The sequence below is a fragment of the Gekko japonicus genome, unplaced genomic scaffold, assembly GCF_001447785.1.
Source record: "Gekko japonicus isolate JY-2015 unplaced genomic scaffold, Gekko_japonicus_V1.1 scaffold49, whole genome shotgun sequence".
NCBI lineage: Eukaryota > Metazoa > Chordata > Lepidosauria > Squamata > Gekkonidae > Gekko > Gekko japonicus.
Window position 1 is genome coordinate 869,176 of NW_015173674.1, and position 25,330 is coordinate 894,505.

The 25,330-nt window shown below is 41.8% G+C and overlaps 1 protein-coding gene across 1 annotated transcript in view; it reads right to left on the minus strand.

Moving 5' to 3' along the window:
* Positions 1-25,330, minus strand: part of CDH23 (cadherin-related 23) — a 797,360-nt gene that overhangs the window by 428,980 nt on the left and 343,050 nt on the right. The window contains exon 8 of the mRNA XM_015422891.1: positions 23,191-23,269. Coding sequence (XP_015278377.1) covers positions 23,191-23,269 — 79 coding nt within the window. The remainder of the gene's footprint in view (positions 1-23,190; positions 23,270-25,330) is intronic.

Here is a 25,330-nt window from a genome sequence, read left to right on the forward strand (position 1 = left end):
AGCGGGGCGAGGTACAGAGTGAGGAGTGGAGCGGTGAGCGGCTACTGGAGGACCTGGGTGAGCGGCTACTGGTCTCGGTGTTTGGGCTCGATGCGGTGCTCGAATCTTGGTATGGGTTGTTGTTCATGGGAGTTAGAATCCCACCTTCATCGCCAGTGAAAAGTACTGAGACTTACTAGTGATTTCAGCTCTCATACTTAGGTCCTTAAGCAGCAAGATGGTGTCTATACGACAGGACCGGAGGAGATGGGCCTTTTTCTTACACAAGTGATTGGCTATTTAGAGTGGCCGAGAGTTCCATAGGCTCTCGGCCGGGAGCCTAGCCTGCCGCTTGTCCCATTGTTACTGAGAGCGAAGCTCGGTCACTTCACATTAACGCGTGGTGAAATGGCCGCGCACGGGGTCTGAGATGGATACATTACACCTCCCCAGGAAAGCGGCCTGTCAGTCATCACCTGAAAATGCTGACCTGTCCTCTAAAAGCTGGCCCTGCCTGCAATAGCTATGCTACGAATATCAACAAATGCATGGTTTTATCTCAGAGCTGTTCTCCAAGATCCTATATAAAGGAACAATTTGTAGATGAGGTGTGAACAAGTCCCTTACACAGCTGCTTAACAAGGCAAAAGGGAGGGTATAGCACCACGAGTGCCCAAGGCATATGCTATACTGCTGCTGAGATCGAGACTGAGCACCAGCTAAAACACAGGATGAGTTGTGCATGTGCATTTTCCAGTGCAGTAGAATACCACATTTACCTGTAACCTGAGTCTACGTAAATAGTCACACTACCCATTTATTTGTTACAGAAGTTGTTAAAGGGGCCATTAAGGCCTTTTCTACAGGTTTTCTCCTCTGCCTTTCTAGGCCATGTACTGCTTCCAAAACTATGAGCCACTCTGGGAACCTCCAAGTAACAAAGCACACAATTCTGAATAATTAACAATAATGATTACAATTGAAATGAAAACAAAACAGTCATTTAAGAGCTCTGATGACATATTCACCGATAACAACTGAAATATAGTTTTTATCAACAAATACGATTTCAAGAGCCAAAGAAATGGAAGAGCAGCTGGGTTTGAAGCTAAGAGATCTCTCAAATTAGCAATCAGCAAAGCAAAGCAACTGGCTACAGATAACAAATATGCTGCTGAAACTCATATTTCCTGAGTGTGTAAAGCACAAGCTTTGGCAGTTCAACATAAATGTGAATTTTACAAACCTGAATTCTTCTCAAGCTTGGATCATATATCCGGGCCAGATATTAATTCCCCTGCCTCCTGCTCCTCGCCCCTCCTTATCTCAGTAGCATGGTGGCAGCAGCCAGCAAGCTGACCATAGGATGGAGGGAGAGACTCGCTTTCTTCCCCTCCCATTCTCCTTCTGTCCCATCTGAGAAGGGTGTCCATAAAGCAGGCCTTACAAAGCAGAGTCACCACAGACAGCATCAGTTTGTCTAAGCAATGTAGGGATCTGGGGCTGGGTAGCTGTAGGCAAGCTGCAAGACCTCAGGAAACTCCCAACAGAGCTAGCCTGAACTCTTATACAGAGAAGCAGGCTCATTAAGATCCAGCATGGTTCCACATTCCCAGAGCATTTTTTACTGCGCCCATGCTTGCATTTGTACTCCTGGGGTGCTTTGTGACCTTCTGGTAAGTCATTTAGCATCTTCAGTAAGTGGAGCTTGGTGACTGTGATCTTGGAGGCAGTTGTGGGGTTGGGAGGGAAGGTCTCCAAGGATCTGTGGTAGGGTTGTCACATCTGCATTGGAAATTACCTGGAGAATTTGGGGTAGATCCAGGAGATGGTGGGGTTTGGGGAGGGGAGGGGCCTGTGCATGGTACAATGCCATAGAGTCCACCATTCAAAGCAGCCATTTTCTCCAGGGGAGCTGATCTCTGTCAGCTGGAGATCAGTTGTAAAAACAAGAGATCCCCAGGCCCCACCTGGAGGCTGGCAACCCTAAGCTGTGGTTACTAGTTGGGATGGGAATGGTAATACTAGCCCTAAATATTCTTCTTCTCCTCCCCCACCCCAACCAGTACTTCCCTAGACAGAACTGCTGGTTCAGCCAGGATGCATAAGCAAGTCCTCTGCCACTGCCTCCTGCCTGTCAACTCCTCAGAGAAACCTGTGTCCTGCTCACGGGATGGGGACATGACACCTTCCCCCTTTCCCCCAGAAATATGATACTGTTTTAGCAGCATCTGTGATATTCTGAGAAAGTCTCTGGCAAATGTAGTCCATAGAGTGCCTGATGATCTTGATGTAAAGCACCCTATGAACTACATTACCGAGAATGTCCTGGATGCGACAGATGCTGCTAAAACAGCGTTTGAGGCAATGGAGAGGAGGTGAAGGTTGGGAGCAAGAAAGAGAGAGGGAGACACTTCTTCATGCCTGCTAACTGGCCAGAGCCACAGTGGTCACTGCTACATCATCAAGGAGGATGGAGAGAGGGGAGTCTAGGTGATCCCAATTCCAAACTGAATTTCAAAGCTGTAAATTGTCTTGGAAAACCATGCTATTTTACCATTTTATTGGCAAATACCTACATTTATCTAAGTCATATGCTGAGGTGAGATCATAAATGTGTGTTAGACTTATTACTTAGAAGCAAATGTAACAAATGAAGATTAAACAAAGATCTGGTTAAGGTACAATCAATTAAGATTAAAAATCTATTTTTAGCTATGATTTACAGTTACCAAATAAAAAGTTGTAATTATTTCTTTGGGGAAGCCATTCTGGTTTGAATTCAGAAGAAATGACTATCTAATCCTGCTTCATTATTAACCCCCCCCCCCAATTATTAAATCACAAGCTATTTTATTTGCCCTCCAAATTGGCTCTAGGGCCAACAACTCTTCATTACTATATCTATAATTTTAAATGATCTATGCAGTCAAGAAAATCCAAAATTCTGTCACTCATTCTTGTAGGAAGTCAACAGTGTTCCTTTTACCATTTTCTTTTGAAGCCCATGTAGACCCTGTGTTCTAACCCTTCTGCAGTCAGAATGTTTTCTTGAAAATTAATGTCCGAGGAAATCCTAAATGTTGGCAGCCTTTGCAAGGGTAGCCAGGTCCTACCTCCAATCTGGCAGGGGGCTCCCAATTCTTTGTGGGGATCTTCTGTCATGCACACTTCCTGTGCACAGTGCGATAACATCACCCGGAAGTGACATCATTGCGTTGCTGACATTGGGGGTGAAGCTCTAGTTTTTGGGCAAATCTCTATGGTTTTTTGCCCTCAAAACCATACAGTTTGCCAAAAAACTTGAGAGTCACCCACCAACGTCACTACTGGGTGACGTCATCGTACCAGCAATGCCAACACAGGAGGAGGCTGTCTGGGGGTGGGGCTTCCCCTGCCAGCCAGCTGGCTGGCAGCAGATTGGAGCCCCCAAAATCAGGGGAACCCCAACCCTGATCGGGGGAATGGCAACCCTGGCCTTTGCTGGTTAAACACCCTTTAACTTCATTCTTGTTTCAGGTGCAGTGAAAATCATGCATGAAATCCACAGGCAATTTCCCAACAAAGTTGTAACGAGGGTGAAGATCATTCACTTACAGCAAAGCTTGCAAAGAAACGCTAAGCAAAAGCTAACTAACATAGCCAGAGTAGGCCTTAGACAACACTTTCCATACTACTATTTAAATCTGAAAAGGGCTGCATCCAAGTAAACAGGGAGCAGAAGGCAAATATATTTTCCACAGACAGAATTTGCTTTGCACATTTGGATTTCTACATATTTATAGCTCAATGCAGTTTAGATAATGAATTTTCACAATGCTACTCCCAGAGAAAACACAGCCATAAAAGCTCTATTTCCTTCCTGGAATGTTTGTCTATATGGTTAGTTTCTGGCTAAGCTTAAATTCTTCAGCACAGATCAAAATCAGCTATTTCCTCGTCTTCCATCTTTTAACCAGCAAAATCTATAGATAAGATTAAGTTCGGTTTAACATTGTGCTCATGCTCAGAAATGTGTGTGTGTTGTGTGTGTGTGGAGTTCTGAGAAAATCAAGAGTTCTCATACTCTGGTTAGTCCTAATTAAAAGAATCATATTGCCAAGAATATAAAGCATAAAGAAAATTTTGAAGAATGCTCTGCATTCACTCATCAAATGCCATGCTCGCTGATAACATCATATAGTGGATTGAATTAAGAATTTGTCAAGATGATACTCTCCTTTCAAAATGTAATTTCTACATTTATTACAATTAAGAAATAAATCTTTCCAACTCATTAAGCCAAAACTACCCAAAAAAATCCCTTTTCATAACAATCACAATTTTTAACCATAGGATTAACCATGACAAACATATATTCCAAATTAGTAGTTGATTTTGTCTGTGGATACTTTATTTTCCCCCACTCTTTAGGGTACCACAAAACTCTTTTATTCTAGTACAGATTAACATAATTTTAAAGTATTTTTGACAATAGTTTGATGGATTTGATGGATGCACCACAACAAGTAAAGACCTTAAGATCTAATAATCATGAATGCAGTTCAGAGAAACGCACTGAAATCATATTTAAATCTATGTGGCTTGTTTCTTTGATTATATTCCATTCAATTTCAATGGGACTTCAGCACTCTAAGTTTTCTGAAGGTCGTGCACTATGGAATTTATTTGGTGCTCTGCAGCAATGAATGTCCCTTACCTCATAGGTCCTCATAAAGGTACTGCCATTCTCAAGGAAGGCAATTCATTGCTGGTGTGGAAACAATCACATGCTCTGCATATCCCACATGGCTCCCAGTCACAGAAGTTACTGCCACAGCATGACATGAAAGTAGCAGCTATACCACAGTGGTGTGTGAATGACTGAGGCCATAAATGCTTGTGAACAGTTTTATACAATCAGCTTATGCATGGTGTTATCATATGATTAGCCAAGAACAATATGGGCTTACATTCACATAGACAATTTTACTTGCATGTAATAGAAAATCCTACCTAACAGATGCTTCAAAGCACAACACTATTACATGACAACAGTTTTTACAAACCTTGGTTCCCTTGATCTTGCACAGCTGTTTTCCCAAAGGAAATTCTTTTATATATGTCTCCTCTTATTTGATTATCCTGATTAGAGCAGTATTATCATGCTTTGGCAAACCAAACAGTAAGGGTATTATTTGGATGCAATCCCACTGAAATTCTAATTAGCTAGTCCCACTTTCCACCCCCACTGACAAACCAGGGCAATATACCAGAGGCAGCTGTCAGCCTTGCAGTTCCTGAGGAAACCAGTTGCTAACTCTCTCCACCATCCTTTCCAGCTGTTTCCAAAACTGATGTTGACTTACTGCTTTAATTACTGAGGGCCATTTGTTGGCTAGGCTGTTTGAAATGAAAAGGGCCATTATGAAAGGAATACTTGCTAAGATTGTTCCCAGATTGACACTGGGCCAAAGCAACATGCCAAAACAATAGCACACGCTGCTGATTTTATGTACCACAGAAATGTCTGAGGAGCTTAAGACTGCAACAGCAGCAGCTACTCTTTTACCTTGCAGTTTCAGCCCCAGCAGAATGAGCATGCAGGCAGAGAATGCTAGTTTTAAATACTCACCCAAGTACACAAAATACAAGCTTCTGACTGAGTAAAAAGAAAACCAGCGCAACAAGAATGGTCCTAGCCCAACTGCTCTTTAGTTTTCTATCAGCAGAAAGGCTTTTATGTAGAGTGCCTTAATAAATGTTATTCCCCATCCACTGTCTGAAGTGATACAGTCTATTCTATCATCTCAAGGTTCTACCACCACATGAAGGTTCTACCACCTCTTCGCATCTGTGACCTCCTGCCAATTACCTATGCAAAATAGGTGCCCATGAGCTACATTCTGCAGATCCATGAGAGTTGCTATTCTGACATCAAATCCCACATGGCTGGGAACTATATGTGACTGACCTGGGTCATTGAGACATAGCCACCAACCATATGTTACTCTGATGAAAACAGCTCCCACAAAGCCACAGGCATATCTAAAGATACCCAGCAATGCAATCCTACACGGAGTTAACAACTTCTAAGCCTTCTGACTTCAATGAGGGTGTAACTTTGTTTAGTACTGCACTTTAAGACTCCTGCATCTGTGAAAGAAAAAATGAATAGAATGTAGGCAAGTACTGAATATTTAAAACAAACAAAAACCTCAGGGCATTTTCAGACTAGGCAGTAAGAAGCACATTTGAGCCTCACTGTCACTTTTTGTAGCACATATGGACAGTGTTAATGCTGGAAAGAACTGATAAGAGAAATCAAATGTACATTCCAGGCAATGCAAGTTTTCTCTTCATACCAGGATTTAAATCACAGATGACTCTATGCTTTATTCATCAAACTGTTTTATTTTGGATGCTTTCATACCAACATTTTGATATTCCCAGGAACCTTGGGATTCTTTGGGAGTTTATTGGGAGTTCCTTGATGAGAAGATTCATAATACTAGACAAAGTTCACTGCCAGCACTTTGTATGACCTGTGTGTGTGTGTGAACTTGCCCAAAACAACCCAGGGGGCACCAGTGGCTAATTATTTCAGGAGGAGATTGGAGTACTTCCCCATTAAATCAAGGTTTGATTAACAAGGCTTTATGAGCTCCCACCAGGTTACCGAGTTCAAAGCAATGTTTCAATTGTGCTACCTCAGGGCCACTTCAAGCAAAACAATTATTGGCGTACACCAAAATCATCTTTAAACTAACACCTAACAATGCGGGCCAGAATCCTGGGCACTGGACATGACAACTGTTGGATTGCTCCACCCCCTCTTCTTAGGAAAGCTGATATGACAGGGGTGGTTTTATTCTGCCCACCCTGGTTATATTTTATACAACACCCTCTTCCACTACAATATAGTGTAATATTTCATCACAGCTCCAATCTTCAGTACAGTGCAGTATTGTCAGAAATCATTCCTCCTCACAGGCTTGCTAGAATCTACCAGCTTGTTGCTGTGCATTTCTTTAAGGTGTATTTTTCCATTTTCAAGGAATGTGGAAGAAACCTGACTTCTTTGTGATGTGCCAACTTCTGCCTTTGCTGCAAGATCCTAAAGTCAGCTCCATTACAGGTTAGTAGACAGAGACAAGTGCTGTAACATACATCTCAGGTTTTATGGTTTTCATACTCCACTGATATGGTGATGGCCATCTGAATTTAACTCCTCCTTCATGGTTATTAATAATAGCCTAACTGCCAAACCCTACTTCTGATGTCTTTCAATCACTTGTTGCACCTTGGCTGGTGCCTCAGACATCAATCTCTCTTAGCCTGAAGTGCTCCCTTAAATGAAAAATCTTATCTAGAACAGGTCATGTTATATAACAAGTCACTAGCTTTGCCTGGGAAATGAAGGATGATGAGGTATAGTTCCCGGGACAGAGGCTATCTCCATAAATCTGCCAAAAAAAGAGTCATGGATTACTTTACTGGATTAATTATCGTCCTTCAAGCAGAGCCCTGACCTCAATGACTGAACATCATCAAACTTCCATTTCTGCTTGTGAACACAAAACAAGGGATTGTTTCCTGTACAGTGATATGAAAAGGGGGCAACTGTACCCTGGTTTACCAGAAGGGATTCAGAAAAACTATAAAATGGCCCTCAAATCTCCCAGCATAATTCAGATATACATTTTATTTATGAAAGATAGCCACTGATGGACCTATCAGCACAATAGCTAATTTTATTTTATTTTAATTTACATTATTTACAGTCCACCTTTCTCACTGAGACTTAATGCAGATTACACAAAGTGAGTCAATACACTCAACAGGGTGGGACATTCAATAAAAAATGCAATAGGATCAGGGCTGTAGAACCAACCAGAAATCTAAAAACAGAATGGAAGCAAAGCATAAGTATTAACACGACACACTAAATCATGCAAAATTGCATAATAGGATTCTACTTATAGCAAGCCATGGACAATGGTATAGAGGCTACTACAGTCCCTAATCATTTATCCCAGTATCTTTGTGAATCGTTTTGTAGAGTTCAACTCTAATGCCTGCACAGAAAAGCCCTCTTGAATAATTCAGTTTTACATAGTTTAAGGAAAGCCAGGAAAGTGGCACTGAAGGGAGTAGGGATCCATCATGATGAATAGCCATTGATAGCCCAGTCCTCCATTAATCTGTCCACTCCCTTTTTAATGCCTTCGAAGCTGGTGACCATGACCACATCCTGTGGTAGCAAGTTCCAAAAATTAACTATGTGCCCTGTGAAGAAATACTTCCTTTTGCCTGCCCTGAATCTCCAACCCTTCAGCTTCAGTGGATGACCCCAGGTTCTAGTATTATGGGAGAGAGAGAAAAGCTTATCCCTGTCCATTTAGTTCACACCATGCATAATTTTACAACCTCCACTTAATCAAAATGTTTACAGAACTTCAATGCAACAACTTGGAAGAGCATGTAAAGGAGGAGGTTCCCTGCAAGTTTGTTGTATCTTGCTTGCACAAGATCTGTTCTGTACAGTCTTGAACCTCCTATACCTGTCAAAATGACAGCTGACAGGTGGTCATTTTGACAGGTGCAGGTTTAGGACTGTATAGAATGGATCCTGTGAAAGCTAGAGACAGCGAATGTGCAGGGAATCTCTGGCTGACTCTCCTCTACCTATCCTCTACCTGTCTACCTGAGTCTCCTCTATCTGCCTGGGGGCACCTTCTTTGGAGGGACTATAACTTGGACCCCATAAATCCAATCCTCACCAAACTTGGAGGACAGGCAGAGTTAGCCAGAGATCCCCTGTGTCATGGGTCAGTCAGGAGAGATGGGTGCCTCAGAAGGAGAGGACTCATTAGAGGGAGTCCTGTGTAGCCAGTTCTGAATCAGCAGAAGCCAGCAAGCAAGAAGATGAACTGCAGGCTTCTCAGAGTTCACAGGTGACAGCTGAAACAGACCCACCAGCTTGCTCTTGATCTCAGACCTGCTTGCTCTTGTGTGAGTATGGTAAGTGTGGTGTCTCTAGCATGTCAGGAGGGCCATTCTACCACCCCATGAACCTCAAAAACCAAACCAATTTGTGATGTGGCTAAAAATTCCTGATGGTCTGTAGTTTGGGAATGGAGCACATCACGAACCACAAACCAAACTGCATTTTCCCAGTTCGTGCCCATCCCTAATTATGCTGATTGCTCTCCAATCCTCTGGTACAGGGGCTGATCTTAGGGATATGTTGTATATCTTGGTTAGAAGATGAGCAATTTCACATTTGAGTTCTTTAAGAACTCTAGGATGGATACCATCTGGTCCTGGTGATTCTTTAGTTTGCACTTTGTCTATAAGTTCTAGAACTTCCATCCTGACAGCTGTTTGCCAAAGCTCTGCATTCTACCCTCCTGAAAACATCCATTCGGGAACAGGTATCTGACTTATATCTTCAGTAGTGAAGAAAGATGAAAAGAATTCATTTAGCTTCTCAGCAATCGCCTTACCCTCCTTTAGTACTCTTTTAATTCATCCAACAGCCTACCATAAGGTGGGGACCACAGCAGAGGATGCATGTATACAGGCAGAAGTTGATTTTGTCCATTTGTGGGTTGGCACCTCCCTGTTCAAAGCAATATGCAACAATAGGATCAGGCCTTTGCTTTAGTGTTCTGATTATAGGCCTTCCAAGGCACCTGGTTGGCTACTAAATCAGAATCAGGTCTTATCCAGCAAAGCTCTTCTTAAAACCATTCCTCCCTATACTCCACTCACTAGACATTCCATCAGTCTAATCAGACCTCTTGGATCCCCTCAAAATTCCCAGCTGTTTTGCTGAAGAGCCCTAAAATAACTTTAAATTTCTGCCTAGCTGAAATTTCAGTGACATTTCTACCTCCATCAACCAAGATCAAATTCTCTCCCCAAAAGTGGGATCCTTCAGCCATACTATCCCAAGAAAGGCAACAGGTATATAAAAATGGATAAGGAAACGTGATCGCATACTTGATAACTTTGTCACTATTTCTTGAGCTTGACCTTGGGGTTTTTTAAGTGGTTGTGCCTCAGTCTTCTATTTTTTATATTGCTTTGGCACCTCAAAAAGGACAATGTTAAACTAAATTATATAACCTTTAAAAAGAAACCTTTTATTGACAAAAAATAGAGTATTAAGATTACAACATCATCTTTACTTTTCATTGAACATGCCATTTGCTTTTTTACCCTCAATTAAGTTCTGACAATGGAAACAAGGCTACAAAAGTCATTTTCAGTCTTGTTTAGTTAATTCCTAATCAAATTCACCTGCTGGCTCATATATATTAGACAGCTTTTCATGCACATTTTGCAAATTTTCCAGCCCAAGCAGAAAATGTATTCACTGACCTTTACCATAATAATTTGGGATAATGACAAATTAATTATATATTACTGGATTGACAATAAAAAAGTGAAACTTGCCTTTGATGCGTGAATTACCTTGAGGAATCTTCATTAATTAAATACTTTACCTTTTAAAACATGCACAAATTACAGTCACTGTTTCTCTCTCTCTCTCTCTCTTACACACACACACACTCTGTTCACTTACATATTTACTCATTTTAACTGGATAACTACATCAGCTACATCTCTTTAATAGTCCCAGAGTATTACATCACTTTCTTGAAGATTTGTTAATTACAGCAGTGTCTTGTTTGCCCCTTCAGTGATTCAGCCCCCAACATTTCTCTATGCATTCCTTCCCAAAGCAGAGGCATGGAAACCTGCTGTCATAGCCTGCAATGTACTCCACCCTCACATCTAGGATCAATTCAGGTTCTACTTCTTCCATCTTTGCATTATTTTATTGATTTACTTGTCAGTCAGGTTTGCAAGTGCTGCAGGCAAAGCAGCTGCAATTTCCTACCTCTTGTAATTTCCTATTATCAGAATTTTGGAACTCCAATCAGGACTAAAGTTTCCTTTGCAAAAATTGGCCTTAGAAGACTAATTTCCCTGGTTGGACCCATGCATTCAAATGTGGAATCTATCCAACATTCTTCACCAGTGGCTACAGGCTGTCAGGACTGCTGTCTCCGAGGATGCTGAGGAGTTTTATGATTCTGTTCTCACTTGCAATCAGGGCTTCTTCTTTTTTAAAAAGAGTTGCTGGAACTCTCAAGAAGGGAAATAAAGTTTTCAATCTGTATACTGAAAACTCATGATCTTTTAAACATTTTTAGAAGAATTTTGTTGAAGAGGTTCTGGAACTCCGTTCCAACACGTTCCCCCACAGAAAAAAAAGCCCTGCTTGCAATTTTTCCAGATCTGGGGACACTAGTCTGTATCTTCAGCACAGTAGTACTATAACAGGTACCGGTAGAGTTTCTTAGTTTTTACGCTTGATTTAGAAGGGTTCCTCAATGATATTTTTATCTGGACCTATGGGACAAAGGCTTTCAACAAATTTTAGGTGGACTTGTAACCCATTTATACTGTCATCAACCTGAGCCTAGACAAGACCATGGAACAAGTTTACTTTCTGGGTATCACTGCACAACAATGTGAAGACACGTAAATTCTTTGTACTAGAAACCACGTGACTTCTACACTTACCTATATGCTTTCGGCTATTATGCAAAACACACCACATCATCCATTGTTTCCAGTAAAGCCTTAAGCTTCACATAACCACATCTACTCCAGTCCTTCAGTCAGGACTGGATTTACTTCAAGTAGTCTTAAAACTACTGTATGCACCTTGGGAAGTGAATTGATAGCTTGTCAGGCCACATGGCTATCCAGGAGTCAACTTTTACAAGACAGGTCTCAAAAGGGAAAGGATCAGAGTACAACAAGCTGCCTGCTCAGCAGCTCCTTATTAAAACTTCTCCAGAGCATCATCAGTGATCTACAGTCTCTCCTGAAAAATTATCCTTTTCTTCCACATATCTTAGGCCTGTTATTATTTACAGGCACCCCTCCCTCCAACTTGAAGCAACCACTGCCCAGCACAATTAGCCACCCAAAAGAGACACTAGCCAAAAGCACTCAAAAAATAGTGGGGCAACATCTCTCCCTCTCTGAATATTCAGTAACAGACTTAATGGTTGCTATACTTTACAAAAATATTTCAATATAAGACTGCTGAGTTGAAAATCATATGCAAACTTGACACTGTCAGGCTTGGGCTTGACTGGGAACAGCTAGCTCATTACAGAAAGCGTTACTTTGCTAATTTATCAGTTGTTGGGAGTGATCCATAACCACTCTGCTTGGATCACATACTCTTTGACTGAATCTCATTTTCATCTATCCTCTGCAACATAAAGTAAGATACCTATGTCCTGGAATGCTGGGTCATCTAATAATAACTTCTTTTAATACCTCCAGCAACTGAACCATGCTAGCTTCAGGTTAGGGGAAGCATCCTTGGCAAAATGACACCCCCCCTCGAGTTCATGTGCACACACATACGCACACACCTTATGCTCTAAGTACTGAAGGAGGCCATGAGAAGGGAGCTGTACTCACTTTCTTCTTTGGGTGATAAATTGTCCTAGAGACCCCTATGACATCACAGGGGCTTCTGGGACAATCTCCCATCTCTGGTTGGCACAGGCAGTAGGAAAGGAATTCCATCAAGCCCTTTGACCAAGCAACAGGAAGGGATGCCCAAGAAAGGAGCTCTCACCCTCCAAAGGACCCTATAGTCATCTTACTGGAGCTTTAAGGACATGCATTTGGCTGTTTCTCCCGAGCTGCTCTTTCACCTGGAAGATGGTGGCAACTGAGAGGGATACCAAGGTGAAGCAGCCAAACATGTGATTCTTCAAACCCTCTCCCTGTCAGCAGCTGCCAGATCATGTCAACACCTGATGGTGGTCCCATCCCACTCCACTCACTTTCTGTTCGTATCCTTCTGCTTTTAGTTATATTACACACAAACTCCCCCAACTGACTGAATCTGACAAGTGGGCCTGGCTTTCAAAAAATACGGCATTATAAATTCGTTAGTCTGATGCCCCGAGCCCCTTGGTTGTTTGGGCTACAACAGACTGACTTCATCATCCCTCTGGAATAAGTCCATGTGTCTCTGAACTGCCAAAAAATATGCCACCAACAAACTTTATGATCTGAATTGGTGTATGTATACAAAGATGTTTTGAAGGAATCTGCATAGTACATTGAACTCCTGGGTGCCATAGTATAGAAACTGCTGGAAGGAAGCACAGGGAAGTTTATTCCAGAGGAGTGATAATGGAGATCCTTTTTTGGTACTGCAAAAACAAGGTGCAGAACTGTAGCCACTTGGCAGGGTCAAAACATTGTATACCACAATGGTGAATTTAACTTTAAAAAGTTAACTTGTATGTTAACTACATACAATTTAACTTTTGCATGCTAGAATCTGATGCATCAAAGCACATGACTTAAAATCTCCCTTACAAGGGTGCTGTGTTATTGAAAGCTTTGTGTTAATACCAGTTAGTTTTAAGTATATTTTTAATGGCAGCGTAGCCTTGAAGACACAAATGAAACAAGAAAATGCAAAACAGCTTAATCACTTCTGGCTTTGATGTATTCAGCATGATTTTCTCTGATGATAGGTGGTTTCCCTAATGTGACAGACCCAGGGGCAGTGATTAAGTTATTGGTGTATGTGAGCAAATGCAATTATGTTTATTATGAGTGTGAGCCTGATTCTTATTTTATGTGCATACAGATTTCTCTCAAAGCCAAGATCAGGATATTTTTGCAATTGCTTCACTGGATAATAAGCAGATACATGAAGTATATGGATTAAATACAACACTTCTGTATTTGTTTCACAAAATATGGTTCAATTGTTTCTTCTCTAATTTTGCGTACATCAGAATTCAATATCCAGTGTGGGATTTTATGTGAACCTTAGCTTCACTGCATTTAATTAAAGTTTCTAACCCTCACTGCAGTTGTTTGGGGGAAAAATGTGTACAAGTCGTGTGTACAAATTTTGCCAAGGATGACTCCCCTATGCACACAGTTGCTGCACAAAAGCTTTTCTGTTCACTCCAATGTCAGGGACAGTTCATGCACACAATAATCATCAGGTAGTTTCAAATGTTTCATTCTTGAGCAAGGTGATTGAATGGATGGACAATCCAGCTTTCCTGGATGAGACAAATTGTTTAGATGCCTTCCAATCTGGGTGTAGGCCCAGTTATAGGACTGAAAACAGCCTTTGTCACCATAGTGGATGACCTGCGCTGGTAGACAGAGAGACTCTGTCTGGTAGACATGGATGACCTGCGCTGGTAGACAGAGAGATAAAGTGTGACTCTGCTGATTTTCCTGGACCTTTCAGTAGCTTTTGATATGGTCTCTTTCTGGACTTCCTATCTGAGCTGGGACTGGGAGACACCATTCTGTGATAATTCTGGTCCTACCTGGAGGGTATGTTTCAGAAAGGGGTGCTGGGGGGCTGCTAAGCAGCCTCTTGGCCTTTGCCTTATGAGCCCTGCAAGGTTCCATCTTGTCCCCCATGCTTTTCAACATCCACATGAAACCACTGGTTGAGGTCATTCAGGGATTTGGCCTGGGTTGTCACCAATATGTGGATGAGAGTCAGTTCTATCTCATACTTCCAGCTGATCCCAGGGAGGCTGCAGAAACCCTGAACCAACATCTAGATTCAGTTTTGGAGGGAAGGCACCCTAATAAATTGAAGCTTAATCCCAATGTGTTGGAAGCACTGCTGGTAGCCGGAAGGTCTGACCCAGGACTTAAGGTGTCATCCTTTCTGTATGCAGTTGTGCTCCCTTTGAGGGTACAAGTCCAGAGTCTGGGGGTGCTCTTGGACCCCTGCCTACCACTAGATAAGAATGTGGCAGCTGTGGCCAAGAGTACCTTTTACCATCTTGACTGCCAGCAGTGGCATTTCCTGGGCAGAAAAGATCTGGCCACTGTGCTGCATATGCCTTAGTTACAATTTGATTAGATTAGTGCAATGTGTCATGCATAGGGGTGACCTTGAGCAGTGTTCAGAAACTTCAACTGGTGCAGAACTCTGTAGCCAGAATGTTAACTGGCTCCTAATTTGTTTCTGAGCACAATTCAAGGTGCTGGTGTTGACCTTCAAAGCCCTATATGGTTTGGGACCTATAAGGGACACCCTAGTCCCTTATAAACCTGCCTGACACCACTACAGTCATATTTCAGGTGCCCCAGCCTTCTAAGATTAAACAACCTGGGACAGGGCCTTCTTCGTCGTGGCACCAAAACCCTGGAATTCTCTTCCCCAGTAAGATTTGTCAGCCCCCTTCTGTTGCTGTCTTCCTCCAGAGGCTGAAGACTTTTTGCTTTGTTTGGCATCCCACAATGTATAATATATAATATATATGAATGTCCCAAAGTTGTATTATGTATACATCAACCAGTATACATACCATGAAGAAATGAGCTGCCAAAAATTCAATATAATTTACAATCATAATTTGTTAATATGTAAGCATGGGAATCATGAAACAATATCCATGATTTTAATAACGTTACTATTTGGTCACATGGAATAGAATGTGAATCAATCAACACCTGGTTTGGCTGAGTGTATCAACACTTGTTCTTTGTAAGTATGTATTTGTGACCAGTGAAGCAAGCCTATAGGGCAGAAATGCTTTGGTCTTGTTCACTGTGATCCTGGTCTTGTTTGTACATGGGAGATTCATACGTATTATATATTGTACATTGAGGACTACTTAGTCCAGTGGTTTTCAGTTTAGAAGCCTATGTTTTAAAATTTCTATTTTAAGTGCACTATATAATACATTGATTTGTTTTGTTTGATTTATATTTACATTGTTTCTGTTCAACCTTTGGGGTATCTAATTCAGTTTTGGGACTGGGTTTCTTCCCTCCTTGTTTGGCATTCTATCAGTGATCCCTCCTTCCTGCTCAATGGTTTAATTGTTTTTATATCTTTGTGTGTATCTTAGCTCTGCTATTTAAGAGTTGTAATTATGTGTATTTTGGGTGGTGGTAGTTTTAAATGGTTTTATAGTGTGAGTAAGAAAGTAAGTAAGTAAGTAAATAAGTAAGTGAATGATTTATTGATGTAGCCTTAGACCATAACATCTCAACAAATTATCCACAACATACAATAAATTCAGAACAGAATTAAAACAATCCATCATGACAAAATAAATTTTACAAATTTACAATATACATGTGTAAGGTTAATAAGACATATATGCAAAGTCCTACAATATAAAAGCTATAATTTAGCTAAGGTTCTAATAGATGTACCCAAGGTTAATTTCTTCCTTATGTTCATTGAGAGAAAAATAAAAATAGCCACCTTATGAGTGATCTCTGGGATAACATCGGCTAGTAAAAAGTTTAAACATTCCTCTGCCGATCTGGATAAATTATTAAGAAATGGTACAACAGTTTCTTGCGAATAGACTCGTAGTAAGGACAGTATAGCATATAGTAGATAATGTCTTCCACCTAATTTAGGTTGCAGGAGCAGAGGTACTGATCCACAGGTAATTTATGGAATCTACTCTGAAGATATGCCATTGGCAGGGCTTGAAAATGAGCCTGAGTAAATGCCCTTCTCAAGGGGGCACTAGAAAGGTCAGCCAGATATAATGAGAAAAATTTGTTTTTCTTGAATCGAGGGTACCAAAAAGAGAATCTAGATTGGGAGACCTCGCTAGCATCTTGTAAGGTGTCTTTACACAAAATCCAATCTCGCATTTTACCTGAATCTAGGCACTTTACTTCTTCTAAAGGGGGCAAGGAGTACAAGTGCAAAATGGGGGAGAATAATTTGGACCACTGGTTTGCCTCTTTGTATTACTGGAAACAGTATTTTACAAGATGGACATCTGAAATATTAACTAACTTCTTATAATATTTTAATAACTTCAAATGTATTCTTGCTGTAACAGATGGTAGGACAACTTCTAGTCTTCAGTGTCGTGTGGGGGTTCCCTGTGGAAGACCTAAAATTTTCCTTAAAAAGAAATTTTGAATGGATTCTAACTGAGAGAATATTTTCTCATTCCACCCCCAGATTTCCACCCCGTATAAAAGCTGAGCAATAAACTTGCCCCAGAAGACCTTTAAAGCCGGTGGAATTAACTGACCGCCTTTAGAGTAGAAAAAAATTAAAATAGCTCCCATAGTTAGTAAAGTAGCATTAAGATGGGCCTGCCAAGACTGAGGTGCCTGAAAGGCTAGGCCTAAATATTTAAAAGGAGGGCATTGTTCTGTTCCGTGGGCATTGACAGACCATCAGTGCTTAGAGCTGTTTTTACCAAAGACTACAATCTTGGTTTTACTGTAATTAATTCTTAGATCCTCTTGTTCACAATAATCTGTAAGTCTCACTAGCATCCTTCTAAGCCCTAAATGAGTAAATGAAACGATGGCCATTTGATAAAGAAATAACCTGTGTGAAAATGTCAAAAATATTTTGGCCAAAAGAGTTTACTGAGTTTTTAAAGTCCAATAGTTGTTGGGAGTTAAGAAGGGTTTTAATTTTATTATCTAAACTGGCATTCCAAGTCACATGGCATTTGCCCTGCTTTGGGCCTACAACAGTATGACGTGAATAAGATGGTGAATTTGTGAGTGCAGAAAGAGATATAACTTGAGGGATATGATCACTTTCTGGTCTGTTATGTACAGGGGTCTTTTCGTAGAAAAAGAGCTGCAGGAGCTCATTAGCATATGGTATGCTAATGAGCTACTGGGCTATTAGCATATGCCACACACCCTGACATCACCGGAAGTGATGTCAGAAGGGGAAGCAAAAGGGGGGAGGCATCTTCAAAAGCCTCCCCTCCCCTCCCCTTCCCCAGCTGGGGGGGGGAGCGAAGAGAGAAGGGGTTTAAACTTTAAACCCCTTCTCACTAGAGTTGGGCCACAGGAGGAGGAAAGAGGGAAGGAAAGAGAGAGAGTAGAGAGAAGGAAAGAAGGAAGGAAAGAGGGAAAGAAACAGAAGGAAAGAAGGAGGGAAAGAAAGAGAGAGAAGGGAAGAAGGAAGGAAACAGGGAAAGGAGGAAAAAAGAGAAGAGAAGAAGGTGGGAAAGAAAGAAAGAGAGAAGGGAAGAAGGAAAGGAAAGGAGGAAAAGAGAGAAAGGAAGAGGAAAGAGAGAAAGAAAAGGAGGTAAAGAAAAGGAAAGGAGGGAAAGATGGCAAAGAGATGGAGGGAGAAAGGGAGGCTCTCCCACCACCCCCATCAAGCCCCTGCCACCCCACCCCCGCATATCCCCTACTTACCGCTCCGGCGGGGGTCAGGGAAGCTGGTGGCGAGGCTTTCCAGGCGTCCCCTGAGCCGCAGCACTCCCGCGTGGGCCTGGGAGATGTGGCAACAAGGCTCTCCTGGCGTCCCCCAAGCCGCAGTGCTCCCGCACAGGCCCAGAGATGCAGCGACGGGGCTCTCCCGGCGTCCCCCAAGCCACAGCGCTCCCATGCAGGCTGGGAAACTATTGTGTAGTGGGAGCCGCATGGATCGACGACAGACGACGTGGTGCATAGCACGCTTTATTAGGCACACAACAAGACAAAGAAACAAACGGCCGGCAGGCCAACTATATACACACCTGGGGACCACCCCTTGGTCACCATTGGTGGGTTTGAATCTCCCGCCATGGCTCCCATTGGTTCCCCAGTGGAGGGACTAGGATCCTAGTCCCCATTGTCTTCCCAGACTGAAGCTCGGGTATATGCCAGATTAGAGTCCATGCACTTAACCACTACACCACTACACCAAACTGAAGAGGAAAGCAAGGTATGATTAATGGCACTAGCACCATAGGAATTTAAGGTATAATATCTTTTAGAGCTATCATATTCTGAACCATGAAGGCTATACAACCCAAATCTACAAGCCAGATTTAAAAGAAGGACACCACTTTTGTTCAGGGTTACGTCTAAAGAGGACCATAGGAGATAACAGTGGTCCCCTATATAAATTTGTTCTCTCTTGATAAAGCTATTAATGTCTTGACCAATTCTGGCATCAAAATCACCAGGAAGGAGAATATCAACATTTACGTAGAACTCCTCAGCTTTCGCCAACACACTCTGGAGAGAATCCCAAGTTTGGTTCCATACCATACTGTGTTTACATAATGGCATATACATACATAGACCTTTATTGGCATAACACAGCAGCAAAGACAACAATGAAACAAATAGAAAATAAATAGCACGAAGTAATAGATTATAACAATTTACACCATGCTGCACCAACAAGGAATCATTGATAGAAAGAAGATGACACAAGCATTTGCTAGAAATTAAAGTGGCCTGAAACTTTAATACTTCAAATACTTTGGCCACCAAATGAGAAGGGAGCACTCACTGGAGAAGACCCTGATGCTGGGAAAGATTGAAGGTCAAAGAAGACGGGGACGGCAAAGGATGAGATGGAAAGTGGCCTGAAGGTGATTGCTATCCGAACAGAGTAATGACTGAGAATCTGCCTCTAGGGCCTTTGAGATGACCGTCACTAGACTGTCACTTGGCCTTCCACATGGACCAGATTTGGTAGCTGGTATTACAAAAGGTTGAAAACCATACAGGGAGGGTGGTGAAGAATCCAGACACCAAGTTTCTTAGAGAAAAATGAAATCAAAGTGTCTTAGATACTGTTCAAAGCTGTTATCCATTAATTTAGAATACCAGCCTGCTATGTTCCAAGAAACCACTTTAAAACTCCTGGGAGCTTTCAGTAGTCAGTTGTTGGAGCTAAGGAAAGCTGGAGCAGACGTTGGGTTCATGGACTCTTTATTCAAGGAATATGCAGATGGTAAAGAATGAACTGGCATCTGGCATTCTTTTTTTTTTTTAGCCCCCCCAAAGGGGAATTTTTATTTGCATTTTTATAAAACTACAACAGAAATTGGGAAGGGAAAATTCTACAATCTAAAGTAAAAAGTAAAAAGAACCTAACTAAAAACCCAAGTGTGGAGGTTTTACAATGCTTAAAACATGGTTATTATACTTATTCAGTTACTTTCAAGCATAAAGAGTGCCCGCCAATCATCACTTCTGTTGGCGGGCCACTTTAACTTACCTAGACAGAAAGTAATTCTAAAGCTAGAACACACATAAACACAGTCCTTAAGAAAAATTGGCATCTCCTTTTACGCTTTACTCCCCCCCCATAGGCAAAATCTTTAAAACCAATGTTCCCTCAGTAAGAGCATTACAACAATTTATCTTCTTCCGTCTTAGATGTTGCAGGCTATCATAAATCACTGCGAGCCTCTCCTGCTCTCCTCCTCGCCAGAGTCCAGATCTGTCCATTCATGATATAAACCAAGTTCCTTTTTCCAGGGACATCTTCGCTTCCTTAAACGTCTTGAATCAAAAGAGTCTTTCCTTTTGTTGCGTTTAAAGCACGCTTATTGGAGAATCCAACCTTTCTCTTAGCAAGCAGATCTTGTGAAATTGGGGTAGCGATCCCTTTACTCCAAAAAACCGCTTTTCGAGGCATCTAGCATTCTTGTATGTTCATACGATCATGCCCCTCTAGTGGGGCTGAGGTTGTCTTGTTCTCTAGATTGTTAGAAGGGTCTTCAGTTATCATGATTAACTCAGGAGTATCTGCTGGCATGACCAGATTAGAAAATCAGCTCCCCTTGCATATTTTAACTAGCAACTAACTTCAGGCATGAGATCTCCCGCTTCATTAACATCATTTCTCTGTTTAGTCTCCCTGTTCTTATCGTCACCCATTATCATGTTATCCTCTAATGTCTCTCCTTTTAGAGATGCTTGGTTAACTCAAATTAAGTTTCTGTAAACGTCTCCCAATCTGGAAATTATGGCTGACTGATCTTCTTCTATAGGGAGGAATGCAAAATTTTGTAGCACTTTTTCCCTCCATATTTTCAAGCCAATCATTGTCCTCTTCAATGCATGGCCTCTCAGGATCTGTCCATGGAGTTAAATTGGCATCTTCTTTGATGATATGTCCTTGGGGGTGATTGGCCTCTGTCATTACCATCATCCTAGCTTGAGGTTCACTCCCCTCCTGTTTGCATTGGTTTAGATGTCTAGTAAGAAGAGGGCTCTTGAAACTATCCACAAACATGTGAGTAGGGAAGATTCCTTTGTGTCTCAGAACATTACTATGAGTAATAATCCCATTAAAGGTAAAGGTAAAGGTTCCCTTGCTCGAAAGCCAGTCAAATCCGACTCTAGGGTTGCGGTGCTCATCTCCGTTTCAAAGCCGAAGAGCCAGTGCTGTCCGAAGATGTTTCCGTGGTCATCTGGCCGGCATGACTAAATACCAAGGCGCACGGAATGCTGTTACCTTCCCACTGAAGTGGTACCTATTTATCTACCTGCAATTTCTTGCTTTCGAACTGCTAGGTTGGCAGGAGCTGGAACTAGAGACGGGAGCTCACTCCGTCATGCGGCACCCGGGGCTTGAACTGCTGAACTACCGACCTTCCACAGCCTGCAGTTCAGTGTCTTAACCACTTGAGCCTCCGCAGCTCCAATAATCTCATTAGGGATCCTCAAACTGCTGAAAGTAAGAATAACTCTGTGTACTTGATTATCATTAGTAATATCCTCTATCCTTTCCAGATCTATATTCCATTTCCTGATTCTCAGTAAATAACATAAATGCTCTAGTACTTTGTATCTGGAGTTTCATAAATGTGATCTTCCTCTCTATTTGCAAACAGTCAAGGCAATCTTATTGGGTTGCAGGATCAGATGTTGTTCCTCAATATCTGTAATCAGAGTATACCTGCAGGGGGAGCTCTTCAGTCCACCTCCTCCAGCTAGTGCTCTGTTCGAATGTAGTCTTTTTTGGGTTATTTAAATTAGATTTTGGCTGATTATCCTCCCTATTTCCTAAGATTGTCCTGTTCAGTCTCTCAAGTTGGTTTCCCATTTCAGACAGCTTGGTGAATACAAAGGCCACAGTTTGGGCTATCAGTTCAGTCATCTTAGTTGTTAAATCACCAACTGGTTCATCTGTTTCGTTCAGTTTGTGGTTGCTACTTCCACTCTCACTGTTGATCCCAATGGCAGCTGCCTCATCCTCATCCTCTTCTCCTTCCTCTCTTGCTTATTAGAATCATAGAGTTGGGAGGGGCCATACAGACCATCTAGTCCAACCCCCTGCCCAATGGAGGACCAGCCTAATTATGTGTGCTTTAATTTGTTAGCTGCCTTAATGGCCCTTGTGAGGGCAGAAAGGTGGGGGATAAATTCTGTAAATAAATAAATACTTTTCTGATCATATTTTTTAGTCTGTGGTGAGTTGCCATTTGCAATATAAGCTCAATACACCAAAATAGCAAAGCTGCATGGCCTTAGCTTGGCTGATATCAAATGCATATAATTAACAGGTTTCAAAAGAGGAGCAATGTAGTCCTGTTTACACTACAAATTCTTCTCAGCTGTAAAACATTTTCCAAGCTCAGATATAATTATTGACACTGTTTCAAAAACTTTGAAAGCAAAAGCTTGTTTCTAGATACATTGTTTAAAGTGCTGATAGCACATAGTGGATTTGAGTTTCACAGATGGCTGAAAGTTGTGAAAAGAATCAGCGACACTGGGGAAAAAGGCAGACCCTATATTTTTCAGGCAAGTTTGCACACCTCTAGGTTCACCTGTGCAGCTTCTATCATAGAGTAAAGGTTGGTGGTAGCATAGAAGAAACGTGGGCTCATCACAGAATGGTCTAATTCTGACCGGGGGGATTTGGGAGAGTACAGTGGGTATAGTTACATACGAATGGCAGAATTTGGGCCAGGATGTTAAGACATAGTTACAGGGCAAGGAGGTGGGTATGGGAATAGAGGAATGGAGTTAGTTAATGATACACAAAAGCTATCCCAGGGAAGGATATGTCACCTATCTACTGATAGATCCCTGTTCTGACATTACATTTGTCAAAACCTAATCCTAGCTATATTACTGGTGTCAAACAGTAAATTCATTCACACTGTTAAGAATGAAGAGGCCCTCAGAGCATTACAGAAAGGGATCCAGGAGAGCAGAAGGGAAGAAGGATGTCACAATACAGACAGAAATGGTACAGCTTGTCAATAAACATTAATAGAGGAGTTACATGGCACATTGAGCACTTGAGATTCTACTGCGGAAGTATAACATTTTATAGCATACATAGTGTACGTGGAAGCCTGTTATTAGATTGGTTCTTCGCACTTCACTGCAGGATGACATCAATCATACTTGCTCTACAGGGACTCTGTTACTCACCTGACACTATGGTGTATCCAATACCTCTCGGCCGTCCTTTGTCCTGATCAATTGCAGTTATCATACGTACAGTTGTACCCTGAGGACCAAAAAGGAAGGAAAAGGGAGGATTTGAATATTCCAGGCACTGCTAAATTTCCCAACTGTACTTCCTCTTGTGTATTATGTTGGATTAAATAACAAATCTAGAACCTGTGGAAAAAGGAATAGCCACCAGTACACTTTTGAAATGTTGAAATTTATTTAATTGTGGGCTATTCATGAGGTGCTCCACAGCAACCTTACCCAGTAAAGCTTGGCATTCTCGTTGCTATTCAAGTCTCACATCCCTACACAGCTATACCAGAAAAACTCTTGATCTATAACCCCTCTTGGTGGCTCTAACAATAACTGACCTATGCTGCACACATGGTCTTGTGGGTAGATGTGCGATGAATTATATGGTGGGCTCCTTAAGATGGGAAATTGTGGGAGGGGGGACTCTGAAGAAAACACCAAAACCGTTTTCATTGTCTCTTGTCAACGAGGCCCATCAGCTGGTCACTGAGGTGAATGTGGCTATTAGCATGGGAGTTCTGCTCTTTACTTGTGTCACTTCATCCCAAGAGCAGAAACAGAGAAATTTCAGCAGAGGCTACAAGGAGCAGTTACAGATTTTAGGTGCAGAAGAAGCCTACAGACTTTACTTCATTTTTGTAATTTCCAGAAAAACAGCATGTTGTTTTACTTTGCTAAATTAACTCCCATTCTAACAGTCAGTAGTAGTCAGACAGTGACAGTTTCTGTTTGTGGCTCCACACATCCTATTGTGTGAGGCAATGGTTTCCTAATACAGTGCACCACATGAAGATGCTCATCTTCCCAAAATCTTAACTTGCAATTTATTTCTCCCATGTTATTCTTTACATATGGCTGCCTTGTCATCCAAGGTTTACACAACCACCTTGCTGCTCACACATCATCAAGTCTCCTCAGAAAAGTCATGATCTTTGAGCAAAAGAGGGAACAAAAATTAAGTGCAGTAAAGATCCCTCACTTTGTAACATCCCATTTAAATCCCTTACTAAAGGCAAGTGGGATAATGATTAAAGAGACAAACAGAGGAAGATTGGAGAATTGTGTTTCTAATCCAAGCCTTCAGGTACATTGTTATAGATATTCCATACTGTTAGGTATTGCTCTTTACTCACGTGACTAGGATCAGAATGAAATCTCATGCAGAGATCAGTAATGAGTATAGAGCTTCAAATATCTGACTGGTTGAATCACATAGGGCTATTTCTAGAAAGAGGTTGTAAGTAATTCTACCATGCACACCAAAGCAAAGCTCTCACACAAAGTTCTATGCTAACAGGGTTTAATTCACAAGTATAAAAAGGATAGCACACAACTCTGGAGTCAGAACTGTCCAGAATGTTGAATACGGATGGGCACAAACCAGCTCATGAACTAAAGTTTGTGATGAAGTTTGGTCAGTTCATGGTTTGCAAAGTGAATTTCATGGCAGGTCAACCGACGCAAACTTTCCACAAACTTTTGAGCTGTTCATGATGATTCGTGCCAGTACGTGAATGGATACATTTCCATACAGTCTCCACTCAATCAAAATGTTCGCCAAACATCAAAGTGAGTGAGCGAGGGTGAAATTCTCCAGCTTTGGAAACACTCTGTTCAGTTTCAAACTAGTCATGGCATTTCAAGAGGTTCTTCCCCCCCTTGCTGGAGTTTCTGCCTATTTTGTTGCACAAAGCTTGCAAAAATGTCCCCGCCCATTGCTTGGATTTGTTGTGACTCTGTGTTTTGTGAGCAGTCCTTTTAAGCTTGCTACGCCAGTGGCACTGGGTTCTGTTGGGCATTCTGCACATCGTAACTTCAAGGATTCTCTGGTTTGACATTAGTCCTCCTTTTACTTGCATTGCCACACTCTGGGCACTAGTACATTGCATTGCTGCTCCTGGGCTTGCAAATGCTCCCCCCCCCCGGAGTGTGATTCTGTGCTTCACATCAGTCCTGTTGAGCTGGCATTGCTGCAATGGCACTGGGTTCTGGTGGGGGGATGTGCTAAAAAGAAAGGAAACAACAGGAGAGGTTTGAAAGCCCATTGGACATAATGGGAGTCAGGAATGCAAATTGACTTGCA